This window comes from Eriocheir sinensis, chromosome 9 (genome assembly GCF_024679095.1).
Source record: "Eriocheir sinensis breed Jianghai 21 chromosome 9, ASM2467909v1, whole genome shotgun sequence".
NCBI lineage: Eukaryota > Metazoa > Arthropoda > Malacostraca > Decapoda > Varunidae > Eriocheir > Eriocheir sinensis.
Genome location: NC_066517.1, coordinates 2,270,207 through 2,292,670, shown reverse-complemented (window position 1 = coordinate 2,292,670; position 22,464 = coordinate 2,270,207). Strand labels below are relative to the sequence as shown.

At 44.6% G+C, this 22,464-nt stretch overlaps 2 protein-coding genes across 5 annotated transcripts in view; both read left to right on the top strand.

The window, feature by feature from the left end:
• LOC126995825 (putative phosphatidate phosphatase) overlaps window positions 1-6,706 on the top strand; it is a 25,273-nt gene extending 18,567 nt beyond the window's left edge. For 2 of the 3 annotated variants that reach the window (XM_050855673.1, XM_050855674.1), the window contains exons 5-6: window positions 2,046-2,222; window positions 3,967-6,706. In XM_050855673.1, the coding sequence (XP_050711630.1) occupies window positions 2,046-2,222; window positions 3,967-4,134 (345 nt within the window). In that variant the 3' untranslated portion in view covers window positions 4,135-6,706. Of the gene's footprint in view, window positions 1-2,045; window positions 2,223-2,429; window positions 2,570-3,966 lie in introns of all 3 variants that reach the window. The other variant, XM_050855675.1, reaches the window with a different exon arrangement.
• Window positions 6,707-9,211: 2,505 nt separating this feature from the next.
• LOC126995824 (uncharacterized) lies at window positions 9,212-16,646 on the top strand. Of its 2 annotated transcripts, XM_050855671.1 has the most exons (4): window positions 9,219-9,445; window positions 10,292-10,469; window positions 12,182-12,347; window positions 14,407-16,646. In XM_050855671.1, the coding sequence occupies exons 3-4, from the start codon at window positions 12,186-12,188 to the stop codon at window positions 15,508-15,510; spliced, it is 1,266 nt and encodes a 421-aa protein (XP_050711628.1). In that variant the 5' UTR covers window positions 9,219-9,445; window positions 10,292-10,469; window positions 12,182-12,185; the 3' UTR covers window positions 15,511-16,646. The 2 variants fall into 2 exon arrangements, with proteins under 2 accessions (XP_050711629.1, XP_050711628.1); XM_050855672.1 differs by lacking the exon at window positions 10,292-10,469 and having other exon boundaries at window positions 9,212-9,445.
• The last annotated feature ends 5,818 nt before the right edge of the window (window positions 16,647-22,464 follow it).

Below are 22,464 nucleotides of genomic sequence, written 5' to 3'. Positions count from 1 at the left end.
ACTCCAGTAGAAATGTGTTGGATCAAAAGCTGAGAGGCTGTTTTAAAGGAGAGAAGCAGTTTAGTAAACAGGGCAAAGGGAGTGAGGCTTTCAGGGAATCAGACCCAGTTTAGGGCTTTGCCACATAGGACTTGAGCTGTGTTGAGGATGGACAAGGAGAGGTGTGTCAGGAGTCTCACTGAGAATGTCAAGGGTCATTTCAATGCATGACCTCCAACCTTCCTCACAAACTCTGAATAAACTCAGCTCTGAGCCTCCCCCTCAGGTTAGCCTTATACAAATAGTTTCCTAGAGTCGGGCAGAGGGCTTGCTGGGCTGAGTATTTGGGCTGTTGTAACAGCATGCAACTTGCAGGTCATGGCCTCACCTCCAGCTTTGAGCAGCTCTGCACTGATGTTTCAAATACCAGGTGTCTTTTCACCCCTCAACCTTGCCAGTCTCTAACCTCATCAAGAGAGGGAGGGCTTTTGTCAATAGATGGATCAGCATCTGCCATTTGTAACCCACCAGTTAGGAGCTGCCTGCTTAGAGGGTCCACCATGTACTTTTGCTCAAATACTCATCCCAATGAGCCCTCTACCCATCTACATCTGACACAAGGCAGCCATCTACTGTTTAGACAGTGCTCACCTGAGAGCGAGGCTTAGAGCAGAGCTTATTTAGGGCTCAGTAAGCAGGTCGGAGGTCATTTGCATTGAAATGGCCCTTGACTTCTTCAGCGAGACTCCCAACATGCCTTTCCTTGTCTCTCCTCAGGAGAGCTCCAATGCTATGTGACAGAGCTCTATATTGGTTCCAATTCCCAACAAGCCTGGTAGCATGAGTTCTTGATATTCTCCAGCATCTCCTTCAAGGCAAAACCAGTGCTAAATATTGAGCACTCTCCATTGTACTCCTTTGCAGCTTGAAGAGTTTTGGATTTGAAGGTATCCCACAGTTCTAAAGGGTCCTCCAGGGCGCTGAGCATAATGAACTGATTTGAGACTGTCACTGTATACTCGTGACCACATGCCAGGTCTTTCAGACCCTTGAGATGGAGCACAGTATTGTTACATCCCTAGATTTATCATGAAGTAGCATGAAGCTTGCGTAGCAACAACAAGCCTATGGTCTGTTGCGGAGAACTCAGCATACTGGAAAACCCTGCAGTTCTGAATGATCCTGCAACAAGTGCTTACAAGGACGTGGTCAATCTCCTTAGCTACCCCTCCGACAAAGACAAAGTCCAGCAATGTAACTCTGGTCTGTGGTACCAAGAACCTGCAATTCTCAATCTCATGGATCTTGCAGATTTCAGAAAGAGAGATGGTGGTGTTTCTGGCACCAGACCCGAGGGGACCAACTCAGCTCATAGCCAACCCTAATACAGTCTAGCTTGGCGTATAACACCACCTCTTTAGTTTCACACATCAGTAGGAGCGCATTATTCTGCAACAAGACATGAAGCCTAGGTGTGCTTAACAAGACATGAAGCCTAGGATGTGCTTCAGCCTCAGTCATCAACTGCTAGAATGATGCTAATATATAAGATTAAAGTCACAACTAGTAGTAATAGGAACCCTTAATAGACCCTGTCTTCTGTTTACTGTATTGATTACTGACACATCAATGTAGCTTGCAACTTCCTATGCTTTCCTTCTATACACACCACTTTTTGTTTTACATATCCACCATCAGTGCAGCTTGTAAAGGCCTTCCCTTCCCTTCTAAATATTACTTTTATTTTTTACCCATCCAAAGTGTCCATACTATAAGTGGTCTACTGTATGGGTTTCTTTTACTATTGAAGACCACGGCCCATATTCTTAAACATATTGGCACACAAGCACACATCTGACGAGGCTTTTGTAGCAGTTCTGGGCATTTCCAGGGGTAGTTTTATGACCCTTCTTCTGTACCATGAACCTCAAAAACACTTATTAGAGCCTGACTGATCACCTTATCAGTCCTTGGAAGGACTTGATGTGTGAGGTGGAAGTGTCTGAGAATACCAACCTTCATTTCTGTCTCAGTTATCAAACAAGCCATTCATTCTTACCTTGCAGATCTACCTCCAGATGCGGTTCAGGTTCAAGTCTCCGAGGCTGCTCCGTCCCTTCCTGCAGTTTGTGTTCCTCATGATGACCTTCTACACATGTCTCTCCCGCATCTCAGACTACAAACACCACTGGTCCGACGTCCTCTTTGGCTTCTTCCTCGGAACCACTGTGGCCATCCTGATCGTGAGTACGTCTGGTCACCTTCCTGCCTGGCCAGAGTGTTTTTTTTATGAGTCTACACATTTTCATATGATTTGAACATTTTAATTAAGTTTTGTATAATGTGAATAACTGAATATTTTTACATTTATTTTCACCCATCATTCACCTTGACTGTGACCCTGATTGCCAGACACTTGGTACCTAAGATGCCCCCATCCAATCCTCTAGTCAGTGTTTGTGTCGGATCTATTTTGTGGGAGCGCTGATCGCGGGCAGCTGCAGCGCCAGTGTGGGGACACCATACAGCTGCAAGAGTGTAGTCGCTCGTCCTCACCCGACAAGACTCGCTTTGTTTAGACCGTCTCAGGGTCAGGGTCACTTTGTTATGTTTTGCCTCATTCTGTTTTTTTCCTCAAGCATCACTTTTGTGCATTGCATTCAGCTGACTCTGCCTCACACACACACACACACACATACCAGCATCTTGGGGTCAGGTGGTCACACAACTTGATGCCGTGTGTCATGGTCTGCCATGCATGGTGCACTTTGCTCCTGCCAATAGGCGCACCTAACAATCACCAAATGGGGGGTACAAACTTGGCGGAGGGACTTTTTTGGCAGCCATAGCCGGTAACGGGCTAAAGAGTAGCCTATCCAGATATTTTGTTTTTATTTATTAATGATCCACGAGACATCCTAGAGTTAAATCAAAGTATGTGCTTATCTTTGTATTCATTCATACACACACTGGTGATATTTCTTTGGTGTCTGATTCACTTGTTTGAGTGAAATTCTATTCTGAAAAACAGTCACATATTCGTGTCACTTGTAAAAATGAAACTAGTAATGAAAGTTTTGCCACCATGAAATATACACAAATAGAGAAATATGAAAGCTCACAAAGTCACAATAAGTGACATCTGCTTTGCGCAGTAAAAAATATGCTGTTTATGGTATCTGACACCCCCAAAATGGTGTATAGGCTGGCTCGGGCCACGGAGTTACAGCCTCAACGTTGCCAGATTGTCGTACTCAGCCAATTATATTTTCTGACTTCCTACCCCTAAACTGTCTTCTGGGCTCCAATAACGAAACTAATTTATAGTTATCGTTAAAAGAGTTAAGATTCTGATGTTTCTTGGCAATAGTTAGGCGTCAGAAACCGGTAAATACTGTGCTCTGAGTACGACAATCTGGCAACGGTGGCTATACGTATTTTCATATTATTGTTCTGTTGTTTATTCAATGTTCTGTTCAAGAAAAAGAATACCCATGATTTTAGTTAGTTTTGGGTTATAAGGATTCTTTACAAAATACAATTATAACATTACCTTCTACTAGTTAGGAAACGTACTGAATCCTGGATCGGCTACGGTGATGTTAGGTGCGCCTATTGTAAAGCTTTAAAGCCATAAAGAGAAGTATAAATATGACTTGAGTGATGTTTGAAAGCTGGGGTAAAAAGCCAGTCTGGGAGACTAAACTCGGTGCCTCGGTCTTTGTCCATTGCGTTAACAAGAGCCTGCTTTGGATCTCCTCCTTGCTGCATTCCCTAAGAGTGGTTCTGTGGGGCTCACCTCATAAGTTAGCAACTTACACAGCTGACTCATTTGGTGCTTTGTCTTCTTTGCAGCAATAAACTTGGCTTTAGTTGTAATAAGGGAAATGTGAACTAAATTTCATGTTACATTTTAATTCTTCATTTCATTATTTTGAAAATTCTAATTCTTAAATAACACTGACCAAGGTGTTCTCAACATTGCAGGCACGGTTTGTGTCTGACCTGTTCTGCTCACCCCCCCCAGCATCACAGCACAAGCAGGGCCTCCCCTTGTACCTGCAGGGCTGCGGGGCAGCAGAGGGCGACAGCGAGACCAACAACACTGTCAACACTGTCCGCTCTCAGACTGCCGTTGGCACTGTCAGCGAGTGAGTGTGCAAGGAGCAAGCCAGCCAGTCAGTCAGGCTGCTGGGTCTGAAGCAGCATTGTGGGTCACATGATCTGGTAGCTACTTAGTAATTTCGTTCTTCCATTAATGTATTTGCCAAGGAGGCACATGTCCTAACAGCAAAGCTGTTGTAAAGCCTGCCAGTAATGGTGACCACACTTCCACTGCACTAGAGTGGGAAGGTTCTGGCACAAATCATAATGTGATAACCCCTTTTTAACTTAAATCCCTACATAGTCATGTACACTCCCTGCCTGGGTGAGTTCTGCTCTTCATTTTAGCCTCATAGATAAGTTGTTTTAGGAATATTCATATTTTACAATTATTTTTTTAAGCAATAGTTAGTGCTCTTTCTGTCAAGAAAGGTGATAATGATAGTAGGTTAGGTGACTTCATTGTATCACTGCCTATTACAGCTCACCAGACTAGACTGAAATTTTAGGCAATTAACACTGCACAGTAGCACCAGTGTAGGTGAGAGATATGCATAGCATTTAAAGGTAGGCTAAAATGTTGATAACCAAAGACTGTGGGCATCTTGAGGTGGCTTGTAGTTGCATGGCAGTAACTATTGTTTGGAACACACCTTAGTATTGGAGTCCAGCAGTCCGTTGACGACTTGTTCCTCTCGCACGCCACCGAGGCTGGCAGGCGTGTCCTCGCCCTCCACCAGGGCAGGACTCGGGAGGTGAAATCTTCATAGCTGGAAATTCAAATTCCATTTTAGTATTTTCCATAATGTACAGTACAAAAATAGCATAAAGAATCTTGCTCATCTAGGAAACATTCTAGCTTACCTTTACAAGGGTGGTCCTGTTCTGTCACTTCCATACCCTCAGGTCTCTCAAATGTTTAACCATTTTATTAACAAGACTTTTAGGTATTTATAACTTTATGGAGACTACATATTTGTTTATGTATGAAACCCAATCTTCCTACCAATGGCATCTCATTGTTTTAGGGTGAAACCTAACATGCATTTCATACTTTTATTGTTAATACATTTTCATACTAGATAAGGATAGGTATTATTTTAACAAGAGGCATTACTGTTGCAATTGACTGTATTACAATTCTTTTTTAAAACAATAGTATAAGAAATTTAGAGAAGTTAAATCAAAAGAAATACCTCTAAGCAGTGGTGTTGAATTAAAAGTTTAAATGTAAATTATTTTTTAGCAAATTGTAATTAAACATTTAACACCTTCACTACGGCTGGGCCAAAACAGCGCCCCGTGCTGTATCCGGGATTGCCACGCGCGCCAAATTTCAAATGTTGCTATTGAATATAACAAGTTTTCAGCCATAAACTCAACATAATCATCATGTATTATATATGTAAACATGCAGAATTAAATGGTGCACATAAAGAAACTCCCTACGGCCGGGCCAAAACAGCGCCCCGCGCCGTATCTGGGATCGCCGCCCGTGCCATATTTCAAATGTCACTATTGAATATAACAAGTTTTCAGCTATAAACTCAACACAATCATCATGTATTATATATGAAAACATGCAGAATTAAATGGTGCACATAAAGAAACAAATTAATTGATAATTTTGAGATATAAGCATAAATATATAGATAAAATACCTCATATATTGGCTAAAGCGAGCCAGGACGCAGTATGCACATCCTCGGATATGGTACGGGGCATGCAAGAACGCAGTATATGCGTCCTCATGTTGAAGGGGTTAAGTATATACAGTAATCACTCATGTATATGAACTCACAGCAGCTAAACCTTGATATTAAAGCTAAATCATCATAATACATAACATTAAAAGCTGGGATGACTGGAAAAGACTTGAAATTGGCATGGCTGCCAGGCTGGTGGAGTACTCAGGCTGGGGCAGGCACGATGCCTTTCCTTGCCCCTTGTTAGCAGCTGTTTTCAGTACCTGCCGTGTCCAGCTGCTTTGTGCACTCGACCTGCCTTGAGCCAGATCACTTCAGATACACGAGTGAATACTGTGTCCTGCCTCCCTGCCATGGCCATGGGTACTGCTGCAGGAGGGGCCTTCAGGGGACACCAGTGATTGACTTTGAAGCAGAATTTTATTTTGAAAAATTACAGCTACTGAACACCTTAATTGTTCTCGCTCATAAAAAAATAGTTTTTAGTTGTTCATCGGAAGGTAATAAAAGCATAATAGAGGCATTATGTTTGGAAATTACTTATCTTAAAATTAATTTCTCTGTAATGTTGGAAAAGTTTTAGAGCATCTTTTAATATATCTGAGCTTGATCCCTGTGACTGGCTCTGTGCTGCTTGGCTCACCGCTCGGCCCGCGGGTCAGCCTTCCTCTCCTGCCTCCCATCGCCACTTTCTTCACTCTTCTAACAGTGGCAGTTACGTTACCTCAATACCTTGGTCAGTTCATGTTTTGCTATTTATGTTGAATCATGAAAACTTTATTTTTTTTTACAAAGAGATGAGCTGTACATTAAGATCACACGAAGTAATTATGCTTATCACTTGAAAATAATATTTTCATTCCTTACTTCATGGCAAACTTTATTGCAAGAAATCATAAATAAAATAGTAAACAATATTTTTTTTTCTCTCCACCCTTGTATTTACTGTACTGTGCAAGTGGAGTGGGCTTCAGGAGCAGCGTCCACTCTCCACACCGGGAATTCAAAAAGCCTTATTTGAGACAATGCCTCTACGATCCAGTGCTTAGCACCCCTAACTACTAATCTGCAGGTCTGGGTTCAAATCCCAGCCTGGGCAGTCAGTACGTGTCTTCTTCCCTCCTTTCAGGATGGTCAATAAATGGGTACCTGGGAAAACCTGTGGAAAGCAAGCTGTGGTAACCCGGATGTTACACTGGCCTTGTGTCGGGTTAAGGGCTCTCTTCCACCACAGGCTAAAAGGGCTACTGGGACAGAGATGAGCACCACTGCCATGCGGAGCTATGGCATATGCTCCCAGCTTTACCTTTTATTTGAGTTACTGTTTTCCTAAGTACCTGATGCATAACATCCTTTAAAAATAAAGTGTGACAGATTTTGCTCTGCTGAACAGGTAGCTATGACTGGTACATACAAATGGAGACAGATGAGAGGAAAGAGGTAATAGTTATCAGACCATAATCTTATGTGAGATGCCTTAATACCAGAAAAAAAAAGTATAGAAGCATGACAACATGAAAAGAAGAAAGAAGAGATAACAAAGGAGGAAATATTCAGCAACATGCAGGAACTCAAGAAGGGAGAGCCAACGGGACCAGATAAATCAAGGCCTGAATCATTTAAACCACTGGGGAAGAGTTATACAGATGAATTAATACATAAGGCCATATTTTTAAACATTTTGTCGTCCAAGCTTTCGTATGAGTTTTGGCCATTTCCACAGGTAGTTTTATGATCCTGGTGATAGTTTGACCCCTTTTGTGCCATGAACCTAAAAAAGAAATTCATCAGAACCAGACAGCCTATTTGGCCAATGGAAATAGTTCATGTATAGCCTAAGAAGTGAAAGTCTAAAAATGCCGACCAAAGACATAAATAAGTAGAGATACACAGATAAACAACATGCCTCTGCCTAACCATCAGTCCAGTTCTAGCTCCTATCAACATAAAACATGAGAAATTCCTCTAAGGCCAGGGGAAGAGAAAATAAACTTTGCCATATCTCCAGGCTTTACCTCCCCACACTTCATATCTCGCCGAATAGAGGTCCCAAAGCTTTGAAGCCATCTCTTACTTCTCCATACAAGGAAGCTTTAAAGACCTCGTATGAAAAAAAATCAAACTCCAAACGAGAACTGCGGGTTCAGTGTGTGGCGTGCCGGGGATGGGCGATCATGTTGTCTAGCCTAGTGGCTGTGAAACTGATTTTTCCATTTGTAACTTCTGTTTTTAAAACTTTCCTCTTCACTGTAAAAGCTTTATTTATGTATTCACAAAAAGGAATATATTATTTTGTTATTTTCTAAACTGTTTCATATCACCACCCCACTTGTTCCATATTACCACCCCACTTTCTATGACCCACTTTTTTGGATCTTGAATAAAAAGCTGAAGCATTTGAATGATTTAGTTTTTCTCACTATAACTGAATGTATTAAGAGGATAAAATTTGCCAATACTTATGGCGGTTGTTGATGCAATTTTTCCCTTTAAAATTAGTGTTTTCGCTTGAAATAAAAAAGTGGTCCATATTATCACCTCCCCTAATGAGGTGGAGGATAGGGATTGGGTGAAGATGGCCTGAAGGATGGGGGCCAAGGATTTAAGGATGAAGGCGGAAATGTTGTCGGGGCCAATGGATTTAGAAGTGTTAAGTCCTTCCAGTAATTTCTGTACTTGTCATAATGGCAAGGGGACCAATTGGGGGGAAGGGGCTGTGTGGCATATATTACTAGTATTTGCGAAATAGATCTACCGCATCAGTAAGTGAACAGTCGTAAAATAAAAATGCCGTTGTAATGGATAAGACGTGGCCTAAAGGCTAAAGGCAGTAACAAAAGCTGTGGGCGTGACCTCTCACCCGGGTGTGCGCCATACTGATGGAGAGGGAATGACAGTTCGGCGGCTTCACTTCAGTCCCTGGGATTAGCAGCCCATGCCAGTGTGGTGCAGACATTGGGCCACTTGAACAGTTCGCCATGATGGGTTAGTAAGATCCCAAACCAATACAAAGACTTCGAAAATTCCTTGTATACTGATATTTATAAGAAAGTTGAGGAAACTAAACGGAAAGTCTCTTTGGTTTTAGTGTTGCATTGAAAACCTAACTGTTATATGGAGCGGAGATTAAACAGTTTGGTTTGAGCGACAGCAAATGTGTTGGACTGAAATTGGCTCAAAATTATGTCTCGAAAGGGGAGGGGTAACACAGGACTGATACACACTGACTCGTCTTTACAACACATAAAACACATATTCCTCTAAACTATTGTAGGCTAATTTCTAGGCCCCACACGATGGCCTTCTGAGACGCCCCCGCCACCAAGACACGATCGACCTCCTGAGCGACATTCAAATTCCCCGCCATTACTGTTGCTTGTACAAACACGAAATTGTCAAACTAACTCGAGGCGAGGCTTTGGGGCGGCCTGAATCACACCCAACAAATTATTGAGTCCGTTACACAGCCATCAGCAGGGCAACACGGGCTGGGGGGCGAGCACAGGGCCTTCAGAGTCTCCCCGTGGCGGCGTGTGGCAGCGATTGTTTTGAAAATGGCAGAGTGAGCGCCGCCCGCCGCCACGACCTCAGGTGCAGGGAAAGGAAGTGTGTGACCCTCGCCGCGGCCACACTCACGAGCCGCCACGCACCGCCAGGTAACCACAGACCCACCAAGCCAATAATGGATAACCTAATAATCGCCGAAATATGTTTCATGTGCGTGTAAAGGCCCCTGAGGATAAGGCCTTGGCGGGCTGTCCATCAGGCTCAGCGGTGGTCTGACCGGTCTGGCCACCAAGGCGCCGCCCCGACACCCTGGCCAGCCCACCAGGGCCACCACACGGCCCAGGCCACCCACCAGCCCAGCCCCATAGAGCCTGGCTGGCTGGCCCACACCGACACAGTCTTGGCGCAGGGCCCGGGGCCGTGCCTAGTATGTTAAGCAGGCATTCAAAGGAAAATATTACATAACTAAAGTTCCTTATTACAAAACGAAAGCACAGTTGCACTTGATATAGCATGGGATTGTGTCTCATACCAAAAACATTTACAGGAAGAGGTCCTCAAAAACCTAACCTATCTAGCCTAGTAGCCTAGCCTAACCCAATGGACTATATTGGCTATTCAGGCAGCGCCACATGTGGCCACTCAACTCCAAGCTGAATTTTCCATAGAGTTCAAGTTAGACTAGAGTGCGTCTGAGGCTGTCTCAGGGATACACCACCGTCACCCCAAGCCGATGATTGCACACACTTCACTCCTACCCGATTTCAGTTTTTTTCCATGTTAAATAGTAGAGTAAGGAAATCGGGTAGGAGTAAAGTGTGTGCTGTCGTTGGCTTGAAGGTGTGGCGGCACCAAGGCCTTGTATCCTGGAAGCAGCCTTAGACACACTCTAGTACATAACTTGAGTTCTATGGAAAGTACTGCTTTGACAGTTCACTGAGTGGCAACGGGTGGTGCTGCCTGTATAGCCAATACGGTCCATTCTTTACCCTCAGCTTGTGTTGTCACTCGGCCGTCACCGCCTGGCAACACAGTAAACTTTCTCAGTGTTGGGTGCGCTCCCCTCCAGTACTCAATCCTGCCCATGGCCTTCTGAATGCCTGCCACTGTGTGAACCCTGAGGCTCTACTGGAAGTGCCTCACTGCCCCTGGATGCTCTCCTTACCACATCAGGTGACACACACATTATTACTAATTAAACTTGCATCATTAGTGATAGTAATAAAAAGGCAAGAGAGTCAAGGCATATAACAGGTGCTGCACCCCTCAAGTTTTGTCTTACTTACTATTGTTGGTTTCATTCCATCTGTCCACTCATGAGTGTAGATGTGGCACACCTGCATTGCCTGTTCATGATTGAATGAACATCAATGGTTGTAATAATAAAACATTCAACCATTCTGCAATAATATCCCAAACATGCTGATTTGTCTCGCCAGTATACTTGACAAGCACATAAAACCCAAGCTTATGTATTAGACAGAGTCAGATCATACTTGAACAAACAATGGCCTTTTAAAGCCAATAATTATATATATATATATATATATATATATATATATATAGAGATATATATATATATATAGATATATATATATATATATATATATATATATATATTTATATTGGCCTATGGCACCAATAGGCTTTCTTGATGGGGCCTGGTGGTCAGCCCCTGTCTGTTGTAGTACAAGCAAGTGTATAGTGGCACCATCTTGCCTGGCTCATGCTGCCCCTTTGAGCTCATCTTTGATCCTCTTTTTCGAGAGAATCTAGAACCTAGAAAGGGAATCGGGGTTGATAGGTGGTCTTCAGGACAGTATGTGGGTAGTATTAGACCACTCAGCAGTGCCTAAAAAACTGTCAAATGTTTGAAGTGCTGGGCAGGATGTGAACCTGCATCTTCTTGAACACCACGCCAGGATGATGACCACTCAGCCACCGCAGCTCATTTAAGATACATAAAAAGATATCTGCCTCTGTAAGTGCAAATAAAAGGTATTTCAATGATCCATGTAAATCACATGGGTAATAGCTCTATTCAGAATAGCTTAGCATCGCATTCAATAATATTTTGTGCTACATCCAATATTACCCATGTGATTGATTCTTAAAATACCTTTTATTAACACTGACAGAACCAGATGTTTTTTCTGTACCTGAAATTATATAAAGCTTATTGATTAAAGCCTATCATTTGCTTGTATATGATCTGACTTGATTGTTTGTTTGACACACTTGCCTTTCATGTGCCTAATGCCATATTATCAATGCAGATCAGCATGTTTGGAATTTATATAAGAATGTGTGAGGATTCATTGTATATATAAATATTCACATATATAACAGACAAAATAGTCTGAATATTTATTACAATAACTAATGATATTGGACACTAAAAATTACCACTAAAAAAACGACACTAAAAAAATCCCCCCCCCCCAAAAAAAAAAAAGCCTGCTAAAAATATCTGCTAAAAAAAATAAAAAAAAGCTCACTAGAAAAAGATGCCTAAAAACAAAGACCATTGAAAAAATACCATTGAAAAAGAAAACTAAAAAAAGACCACTAAAAAAAGCCAGCTATAGCATGTGCACCTAATTTTACTTTTCCCATCACTGTTCAGTTAGTCAGCCGTGCCTGCAGGTTGTGACACTGGCTCAGTTTGACTCCCGTGCCAAGGCGGGGAACATACACAGCCGCCACTCACTCCTCGGTGATGTCAATGGGTTAAGGTTTTATTTTTTTAGGATGTCACGTCCAATGGAGAGAAGGATTATTCAGGAAGAGGGAAAGAAGGATACAGCTCAGGGTGGTTGAGTGCACTGTGGTACTCACCCAGATAGGCCATTTTCCAGTACATCAGAGGTTTATTGTCTTGCCAGGAGGATGGCCGAGGTGCTGACAGTGGTGGCGGAGGAGATGGGGCGGGTGTTTGGCCTGGTGTGGAGTGGCGTCGGGGTGGCCGTGCGCCTCAACAACCAGGTCATGACCACCGTCCTCAAGGTGACAACACGCATCGTCCAGTTGCTGCTTCTCCTCACACACAAGGTACTGTAGAGATTCCACAGATAGGTAGTACTTGCATGCATTGGCCCTGTTCACGTCACAGCAGCTTCATTTAATTATGCCAACCATAAGGGAGTGAGGACCTTTTTAATTTTACAGTCACTTGCCCTTTCTGTTGCTTACCTCTTCAATGGAAGAGATCAAATACCAAGTACAGGGACATCCACTTCTCTGTTCTGAACAGTCCTGCTGGCCACGTGCAGTAATTTTTGAAAAGTTATGGCCTTGTGAAGGAGGTGAATAAAGAATATGTGAAACTAGAGAGGATGGATGCTGCAGATTGTAAACAGTGCTTGGCTTTTTTTCAAGTTGCACAGAGTGATAGGAAGCATTGTCCATCACAATTACAGAGTTGTCTGCAATGTTGGGCAACAACTGATACTTGAACCAATTTTCAAAGACTGCAGAATTCATCTGGTTATGATAGTCTCCATCATTTTTGGCTTGAAACATTAATTCTGCATTATCGACAAAGCCATTTCTCGTTCCTGCGTGGAGAATAATCAGATGGCTTTCTTTTCCAGTGGGTGACTTGACTCCTGTGGCTTGTTGGGATGCAGTGTCTGTCCAACATTTTCCAACTGTGTGGTTTTGGTTCACCCAAGTCTCATCAAGATACACAATGTTGTGGGAGGACTGTTTGAGCTGCCCTATTTCTCGCAAAAACGATACAAGCTGCTACCACATTGTTTCTTTCCAGTAGGAATTTTTGGCCATCAGCCTTAGCATATCTGAATCCCATCTGAAATAGAACCTTACGTAGGGACTCGATGCATCCTTTGAAGGAAATACTTTCCTTGAATTCTTCCCTTATTTTGTGCAATGTAGGGAGTTTTCTTTTTATAGAATCCTAGAACAGTTCTTCTAAACACACGTTGGTTAAAATCGTCTATACATTTGTCACTGTTGCAGCACAGCCCGGCTTCTTTGGGGACGAGAATACAGGCTGTCCTGGTGACCTCTGCATCATGCAATCATAATTTAGTTTAGCACAGACTCTTTCACCAGTTCCTTCACTAATATTAGTGGCTCTTGCTGTTCTTGCAGTTACTCTTGTGGGTGGTATGATAAATCCTCTGTTGGCTTTCTCGTCTAAAAAGTACTTTTTTAAATTGTAAATGATTTTTTTCTCGTGGCTGTGTAGCCAATGACATGGAAAGGGAGAAGCGGGACACCCACTAAGCCTTCCATGACCTTGAGAGAAGTGACCTGGCTCAGGTTGAGCACAGTGACAACGTTACATTGGAAAACAATGTTGTCAAGTGTCGTGGTATTCATACAAAATCTTTGTTATTATCCTAAAAACGAAACAATCTTAACACTATATGACCTTATTGGATTATCCAATTATTTAATTGAAATTATTTAAAGGTAGTAAATAACTGACATATGAGGAATGTAGAGAGTGTGTGGCAAGGTGCGGGGCGGGGCTGACCCCCCACCCGCCACTATCCCATCCGCCAGTTTCGCGTGGAAATACTATAGTGCCACTCATGTCATGTTTAGGTGAATAGTCAGCCTGTGATGAAATAATATTATTTTAAATACTCCTTCAGCTTTCCCCCTTTGTTTGTACTGGGTCGCTGTTTTGAGATTGTGGCTCAGTGTTGTTGAAGACTGGATCCCCTTCCTGACGCCACGCGGCAGAACTGGGATTCAGACAGTCATTCTGTCTATTTACTGTACTTGCTACAGAGGCCCCAAACTCCTATAGGATGATGGGAAAGTCTCTTTAGTAAAGAGAGATTGTAAAGTGATAACCTTCCCTTCCTCCATGTTGCAAGTTCCTGTCTACTGTGAATCAACATCAGAAAATTAGCTTAACCCGGTAGCCGCGGGGATCATGTTTATTAAAGGCCCCTCTGAGCGAATTAGTAAGAAAAAATCATCACTCACATGAATCATTATATAATATATATCAAAGTATTTGTGATCAGTTTAAGCTGTGTTTTTTTTTTTTGTTTTTTTTTTGCTGCTGCTGCTGCTACTGGGTTAAGAAAAAAATAATCTGTGTAAATCAAAACTTTTTTTCCCTTTGCAGGCAGCTGATCTCCTTTCTCTGCTGCTGACTGACCTGCTGCTCTTCTTGGGGGACATAGGCAATGCAGTGATGGCCGTGGCCACTGCCCTCAGAACAGCCGTCCTGCTCATCTTTGCCTTCATCAACGGCATTGCCGTCAGCATCATGTCAGCTGCTGTGTACTCTTGCCAGCTGGTCCATGCTTCCTACTTGGCCATCCTGTCAGGTGCCATGATGGCTGTGACCCAGCTGGGTAATTTCTTCATGGCCCTCAAGCATGCCTTTGTCCTGTTTGGCTCGTCAGTCGTGTTCATCATCGGCTTCGTGCCAAACGTGGTGTGTCTGGTATTCTCCGGCATGGTTCATCTCTGCTCCTACAGCTTCCTGACCTGTAGTCAGGCTGTGAGTGATGCCTGGCTCTGGGTCAGCCAGGCAACCAGCTGCTGCTTCAACACTGTGGTAGAATTCTTCTCAGACATCCCTTTGGAAGCCATCCTTGGGGTGGCGGCAGGCCTGGGCCTCATGGTTGGCCTGAAGTATGTTTTGTTCTACATGATGGACAACATGATTCTGATCCCAGACCTGCCCTCGCCTGTGGCCCTCGGCGTGCTGCGGCAGCGACTGGTCCGCTGGTACATGGGGCTGGTGCGTCCACCCCGCCAGCGTCTGCTGCCTGAGCCCGACACAGAAGAGGAGGAGATGGATGACACCAACGATGAGAACGGAAATGACAACAACGACAACGTGCCCGACCTGAACCTGCCCCAGAACCAGCACTTTGAGATGCCGGCGAACCCTCCCCTGGTGGCCCAGCCCCAGGCCAGACCACCCCTTACGCGGCAGCATCTGAGGGAGCAGGACGAGGCTGTTCCCCAGGGCGAAGCCGGTGGGAGCAGCACAGCTCCTCCTCCGGGGTATGTGGACAAACTTCTGTACCAGGAGCTGGAGGAGGAGCGTGAGAGCCGGTTGTGTGTGGTTTGCCAGGACGAACCAAAGTGCATCATTCTGCTGCCCTGTCGTCACCTGTGTCTGTGCAGTGCCTGCAGCATAGCCATCACCCGGCGGCGGGGAGGCTGCCCGGTGTGCCGGCAGCATGTCAGGGAAACCATGAAGGTGTTCCTCTGATGCACGCCTCATTAGGATGTTGAACATTCCGTTAAGCCTGTGTAGTGCAGGATAGACTGTTTGCATAGAGCAAATTGTACAACTCTAGGCATGTACAACATTGTGTTATTTTTAGTAAGACATGCCTAGATTTTTTACATGCTGTATCAAGGGTATTTGTAACCTTCCTGCCAAACTCTCCAACTGGTGCTCTCATTCCTGGGACAAAGTTTTGCAGGCCAAACATTCAAGTGGCAAGGCCACTGTGTGTATGGGAGGCTGTTGGATGTCGAGATGTATGTGGTACTCTCACCCCGCCCACATGGCCGGGATATGGTGGACTGAATGTACACTTGTTTGTACCTGACCTCTCTTAGAGCTGTGTTGGAGTGAGTGTTGGGACAGACTATGCTTCCACCTCCCTGCTCTTCTGGTTGTCACCACATCAACATAACAGTTGTCAGTTAATGTCTGAAGTGTTGTTGCATACAAGTATTATGTTTTCCAGTAACTCCTTGAACAGGGAATCAAGATGAGAGTTGGCACATTCCAAGGAATGTCACTGCCAAATGATTGTGATACAAAGTGAACTATGCCTTGAATTTTAGTTTGCTCAGTACTTTTAACATTTTAACATATCATTAATTTCCATAAATGAAGTTGTTAGTGATAGTACTGTTGCCTCTCTAGCTTCATGATGCTTTTCTAAAATAGGGATTTTTATTTGTTATTTTTAACAAATTACAGACCAGTGTTAAAATATCTGAGACAATGGACGTTTTTTAGTCATAAATAAGCCTTTTGTCAGTCGGTTCAGAGAATAAGAACATATTAGTCTGCAAGAGGCCGGTAGGCCTGTACAAGAGCTTTATTAAGTTGTGGAGTTTTGGGGGCAGCTGGCGATGGCGTGGCCTGCTGTGGTGGAGCACGGCCCGCCACGACTCTGGCTGCCCTATCTTGTGTGTGCATATTTAGTGTTCAGCGGCAAGTGTTTACATTACTTGCTGCACACTGTTTGGAGTGTCTCATTGGAACAGCTGTAAAGTTTGGCTCTTCTTTTGTAACCTCTGAGGTGAAAAATGTACAAGGGCTGTGTACACAGTCATTCCTTTAGGATCTGAGGAGTTTATATTCAATAAAAATGAAATGTATGTATAGATTTAAATGTCAATAACCTTTATAGGATTAATGATCAGAGAAATTTGTAAGGCCAAAAAAAGGTCCTTACAAATGGGGAGGCAGTGGCTGAGAGGTCAAAGTTGAGATTGAAATTTCATATTACAGCATAAAGAGTCTGCACACGGCAGCAATACATGAATTTAAAGGAGTTCCACACTCCAAAGTACATCTTTTTTTGACAAATGGTTAAAAATCAGCTAAATATTTTAAAACTTGTTTTGGTGGTGCAACACAACCAAGTATTGTGGCTATATCTCGTCTGCAAGTGATGTTAGGATTGCAAATAGATAAAATAGGGCAACATCTGCAGCCCCTAGTACATGACAGCTCCTTTAATGTTAGGTTAACATGAAGTTGAATATGAAAACTTCTTGTCTGCAAAGCCTGAGCCCGACACAGAGGAGATGGATGACACCAACGATGAGAATGGAAATGACAACAACAACATGCCCGACCTGAACCTGCCCCAGAACCTGCACTTTGAGATGCCGGCGAACCCTCCCCTGGTGGCCCAGCCCCAAGCTGGGCAGTGTTCTGGTGAGCACCTTGCTTCAGAGATGGGTGTGGATGACTCTGGTGTGTGTGGGAAGGAAGTGACCGAAAAAGGTGTGTGTTGCGAGAGGTGTGGTGTGGTCCCACCAGCCCTGCGTGGGCCTCAGCGAGACCCTCGCACAGCTCCTGGAGGACACACTGATCGTGTTCCTGTGCACGGTGTGCCTGGACACCAGAAGAAAGGAATGGCGAAGAGAGAAGCAGGACGAGAAGGTTCAGACAGAAGCCAGCGTGGAGGAGAAGGCTACCCAGACAACGGACATGCAAGTCGCCCCAGCGAGTGAGCCTGCCCCCAAGATCGACATGGAGGACAGGGCAATCCACACTGCCCACGCCTCCAGTGATGGACTTGAGTGATGGGAACAAGAGGACTGGAGTGTCCAGACCGACGTAAAGAAGGAAGAAGCAGGACTGCAGAAGACAATGAACATGGAAGTGAAGAAGACTCCGATCCGTATTATCGGCGACAGCATGGTAAAGAATGTCCACATGCATGTGAAGTGCAAGATGGAGGGAAGTGGCATCACCAGCATGAGTGGTGCACAGATTACGAACATCAGGAAGAAAGTCCAGGAAGAAGCTGCCGGAATGAAGGATGGCCTCCTGATCCTACAGGGCAGTGGGAACGGCCTGCAGTATGTGGGTCAGGAGGACACCGTCAAGGAAGGCACGAAAGTGGCAGTAGTGAGCATCATGAGGAGACCAAAGGCAGGCAGGGCCTGACTACGAGAAGATGTGACGGACGACGAACAGGAAAATCCAAGAAGAGGTGACGAAGCTGAAGATGGAGTGGATGCGGGAGAAGAAAGGCGACGTCAGTTTCATGGACCTGGACAAGGCGCTGGAGAGGGACGCAGTGTTTGCAGCGGACGGCGTTCACTTTAATGAAGAGGGGATGAGACGGATGGGACAGCGGCTGTGTGAGTGGGTGAAGATGAAGTCTCTCCTTCCGGTAGAGGCTGTATGAATGGGCTCGAGTGCCCTAGTGCGGAGAAGTGAAGACACACACCGACCACCAACAAGGGAAGCCATGTGCGCAGCGCTCCTGACTACCTGTGCTGACCCATCAGCTGGCTTTCGTCTGCAGCCGGTGTTGTGTTTTCCGGGGTCTGGGCGATGTTTCTGGGTTGGGCCCGTCTCCTATTTGAGCTGTTGTAGGATGAGTGGGAGGGATGAAGATTTGGAGCGGATAACACCAAGAAGAAAGGAACTGGATCACGAAGGAAGATACGAGAGTCAGATATGGGGGTCAGTGATGAAAGTGAAGACGAATGTTACGATGCTAGTTTTTTCTAGATTTGGGAGTAAAGAGTCGGCTTTGTACAAAAGAGTGTTGCTGATGGAGAAGAAATTAAACAAGTGGATTGGAAAAGTAAAGTACATGGAGGTAGAGAACATACAAGGTAAGAAAATGCAAAGTGATCTATGGTCAAGAGTACGCAGTTTAGAGGACAGGGGAAAAAAGCTAGTTCAAGAAAATGAAGAGTTGACAGAGAAGTTGGCGAAATAAAAAAAAAAAACGATGAAGGAAAGCCTAGGAGCCGCAAGAAAGGAAAATGAAGACCTGAAAGCAATAGTGGACAAGGAAGAACAGCGGGTGAGAGAGGTGTCGGGTGAAATGAAGACCTGGAAAGTAGAACATCAAAAATCTAATCTAAATTTCAAGGAAGTAATTGAAAAGCAACTGAAAGAAGAGAAGGAAAATGTAGAAAAGAGGTAAAACATGGAAACATGGACTAGCAGGCAGCAGAAAGCCTGTTGGCTCATTACTAGGCTGCCTGCTTTCAGTGATTTAATCAATCCGTTTGCCATAGGAGTGGCTTGCAGGGAAGGATTAAAGCACTTGTGCACCTACTCTTGGATACGTTCAGTTCACTCCCGATGCAGCAAAGTGGCGATCAATGCGTTTCTTGAATGAGTTGATGCTCTCTGCGCTAACCACTTCTGCAGGGAGGCTGTTCCAGTGGCGAACCACTCTATTCGAGAAATAACTCCTGCCGATGTCGGTATTGCATCGCTTTGCTTGAATTGTTTTTCCGTTGTTTCTTGTTCTCAGGTTAGTTTGTAGCGTGAAGAGCTTGGAGTGATCAACGTTGCTGAGCTTGTTCAGGTACTTAAAGACTTGTATCATGTCTCCCCGCAGTCGTCTCTTTTCCAACGTGAAGAGGTTGAGTCGCTCGAGTCACTCTTCATAGGGCTTCGTCCTCAGTGATGGTATCATCTTCGTGGCGCGGCGCTGTACTCTCTCAAGTAATTCAATGTCTTTCCTGTAATTAGGAGACCAGAATTGCACGGCGTATTCCAGGTGGGGCCTTACCAGCGAGTTGTACAAGGATAACATAACTCCTGGCATCTTGTATTCGAAGTTCCTCGCTATGAACCCAAGCATTGTATTGGCTTTCTTACAGGCGGACTTGCAGTGTTTTGTTTGTTTCAAGTCACTGCTGGTGGTGACCCCGAGGTCTCTTTCCTCTTGCACAACATGTAGTGGTTCGCCACCCATGTGGTATGTGTGATTGCTGTTTCTGGATCCGATATGCATTACTTTACATTTGGTAGTGTTGAAGGACATCTGCCATTTTTCCGACCACCGAGTGATCAGGTCCAGGTCTCTCTGGATAATCTCGCAGTCTGCCGTCGTGAGGGCCTTCCCAACCACCTTTGTGTCGTTGGCAAATTTTGAAAGATTGGATTTTAATCCTAGTTCTAGGTCGTTGATATATATGATGAAGAGTATGGGTCCCAGCACAGACCCCTGTGGCACTCCACTTGTGACCGGGAGCCACTCGGAGGCCTGTCCGTTGAGTACAACTCGTTGTTTTCTTCCAGTGAGCCAGTCTTTGATCCACGCTGTCAGATTGTCGCCTAACCCCGCCGACTTGAGTTTCTTGAGGAGTCTTTCGTGTGGCACTTTGTCAAAGGCTTTTTGAAAGTCTAGATATATAACATCACTGGGGATATGATTATCCCAGTTTTCATAGATACCTTGGAAGAAGTCCAGTAAATTGGTTAAACATGAGCGCTTGTTCCTGAAACCGTGCTGAGCATCGGAAATGATGTTGTTGTCTTCAAGGAACCTAACGAGTTTGTCTCTGATGATCTTCTCGAGGATTTTTCCCGCCACTGAGGTCAAGCTGATTGGTCTGTAGTTTAGGGCCACGCTTTTGTCTCCCTTTTTGATGATTGGTGTTACGTTCGCTTGTTTCCAGTCTTTTGGGACTTTGTTTTGTTGTAGTGACAGATTGTAGATGGCGGTGAGTGGCTTGAGGATTTACTGCTTGAGTTCCTTGAGCAGCCTGGGTGACAAGTCGTCGGGTCCGGTGGACTTGTTGGTCTCGAGTTTGTCTAGGTACTTTTTCACATCCCGTTCGTTGATTGTGCCAATTTCTAGGGGAGTGATTCCCATCGGTGGGGTAGGGCTCTCGGGTACGGACTGGGTGTTCTCGACCGTGAACACAGACGCGAAGTTTCTGTTTAGGATTTCGACCATTTGTCTGCTGTCCTGTGTTAGTACGTCACTTTCATCTTTTAGGGGACCGATATTGCTTTTTTGTCTTCTTTTCGGTTCTTATATACGTGAAAAACTTTTTCGGGTTGGACTTGGCTTCGCACGCAATCTGCTTTTCATAGTCGCATTTACGCTGGAGAATGAGAGTTCTGCAAGCTCTGAGGCTTTGATGGTACTGTTCGCGAGCCTCGTCAGTGCTGTTTTCCTTCAGCAAGTTGTATTTTCTCTTCTTTAAATTAATCGCCTGTCGAACTTGGGTAGTCATCCATGGTGGGCTTGTGGCATTATTTGTCCTCCTAGTCTTCATGGGAACAGTTGTTCTCTCTACCTCTAGGAGTTTGTTCTTGAAACCGTTCCACGCGCCGTCCACAGGAGTGAGGTTCATGGGTTCCCAAGCTGTTTGGCTGAGCAGCTCACGAGCGAGATTAAAATTGGTTCTTTTGTATTCTGGAATCCTGGACGTGTTTTCGGTGAGTTCATGGTCTGTTCTGATCTTTAGGCGAATTAGGTGATGGTCGCAACCACTTAGTTTTTCGCCGACCTGACATTCACGTGTGAGATCTGAATCACTCACGAGTACTAGGTCTAATAAATTATTTTCCCTTGTCGGTTGGGTAACAATCTGAGTTAGAAAAGTGTCCTCTAACATTTTGAGTAGTCTGTTACCCTCCCGATCTCCAATCATCATGGTCCAGTCAATGTTGGAACAGTTAAAGTCCCCGATAATGACTGACTGTTTGTTTTGTGTTATGGTGTGAATCCCCTCGTATAGCGCTTCGTCGTCCGCTGCTTGTTGCTTTGGAGGTCTGTAAACGGTTCCAATCGTTATTTTTTTGTGCTTGCTAGTCTCCAGTTCAACATATACAGTGTCATATTTCTCTGAGTCCTCTTTGGATAGTTTCACGGCCGGGTATTTGTTCTTGACGTAACAGATAACACCTCCTCCTTTCTTGTGAAGTCTGTTTTTGTAGAAGCTCTCGTATCCCGGAATTGAGAATTCGGTCATTAGGTGGTCAGAGGTGGCCCACGTTTCGGTGATGGCAATCACGTCCGGTCTTTCTACGTCAACGTAGACAAGTAACTCATCCCGTTTGGATATTAAGCTCCGCGCGTTGGTGTATAGGACAGAAATGTCCTTCTCGACTTCAACGCTTCGAGGCACAGTAGTCTGGTGTCTGCGTGTGTCTTCCGTTGGAGGTCTTGGTGTGTGATGGGCGGTCTCTACGGTACATTGGTGCCTCTCCCGCGCTCGGAGTTTTTGAGTACAAAAGTACCTCCTCGTTCAGCAACCTACCAAGCCGTGCTGAGCCAATCGCATTGAGGTGAAGACCGTCAGGATGGAAAAGGTCGGGATTATCACAGAAATGATCCCACAGACTTGCGAACGAAACTTCCTCGTCCTGGAAAAAAGGAGGAGGGAGGAGGAGGAAAGGGAGGGAAAGGAGGAGGAGAAGCAAAGGAAAGAAGGAGGGGTACAGGTAACAGGTAAGGCAAGGTCCACGAAAATGAGTAGACACATGACCGAGACGTTGAATTAAAAAAAAAAAAGACTTCTGGGAGGAAAAGGAGGAGGAGGAGAAGCAAAGGGAAGGAGGAGGATATATACAAGGTAACCGGTAAGCCAAGGTCCACGAGGATGAAGTAGACACATGACCGAAGACGCTGAATTAGCAAAAAAAGGCTTCTGGGAAACAAACTGCGAATCAAGAATAAACAAAACAACGACAAGCACACAC

Coding starts and splice junctions, on each gene's coding strand:
- LOC126995824 (XM_050855672.1), top strand. CDS start 12,186: ATGGCCGAGGTGCTGACAGTGGTGGCGGAGGAGATGGGGCGGGTGTTT. Junction 12,348..14,406: donor TGCTTCTCCTCACACACAAG/GTACTGTAGAGA, acceptor TTCCCTTTGCAG/GCAGCTGATCTCCTTTCTCT.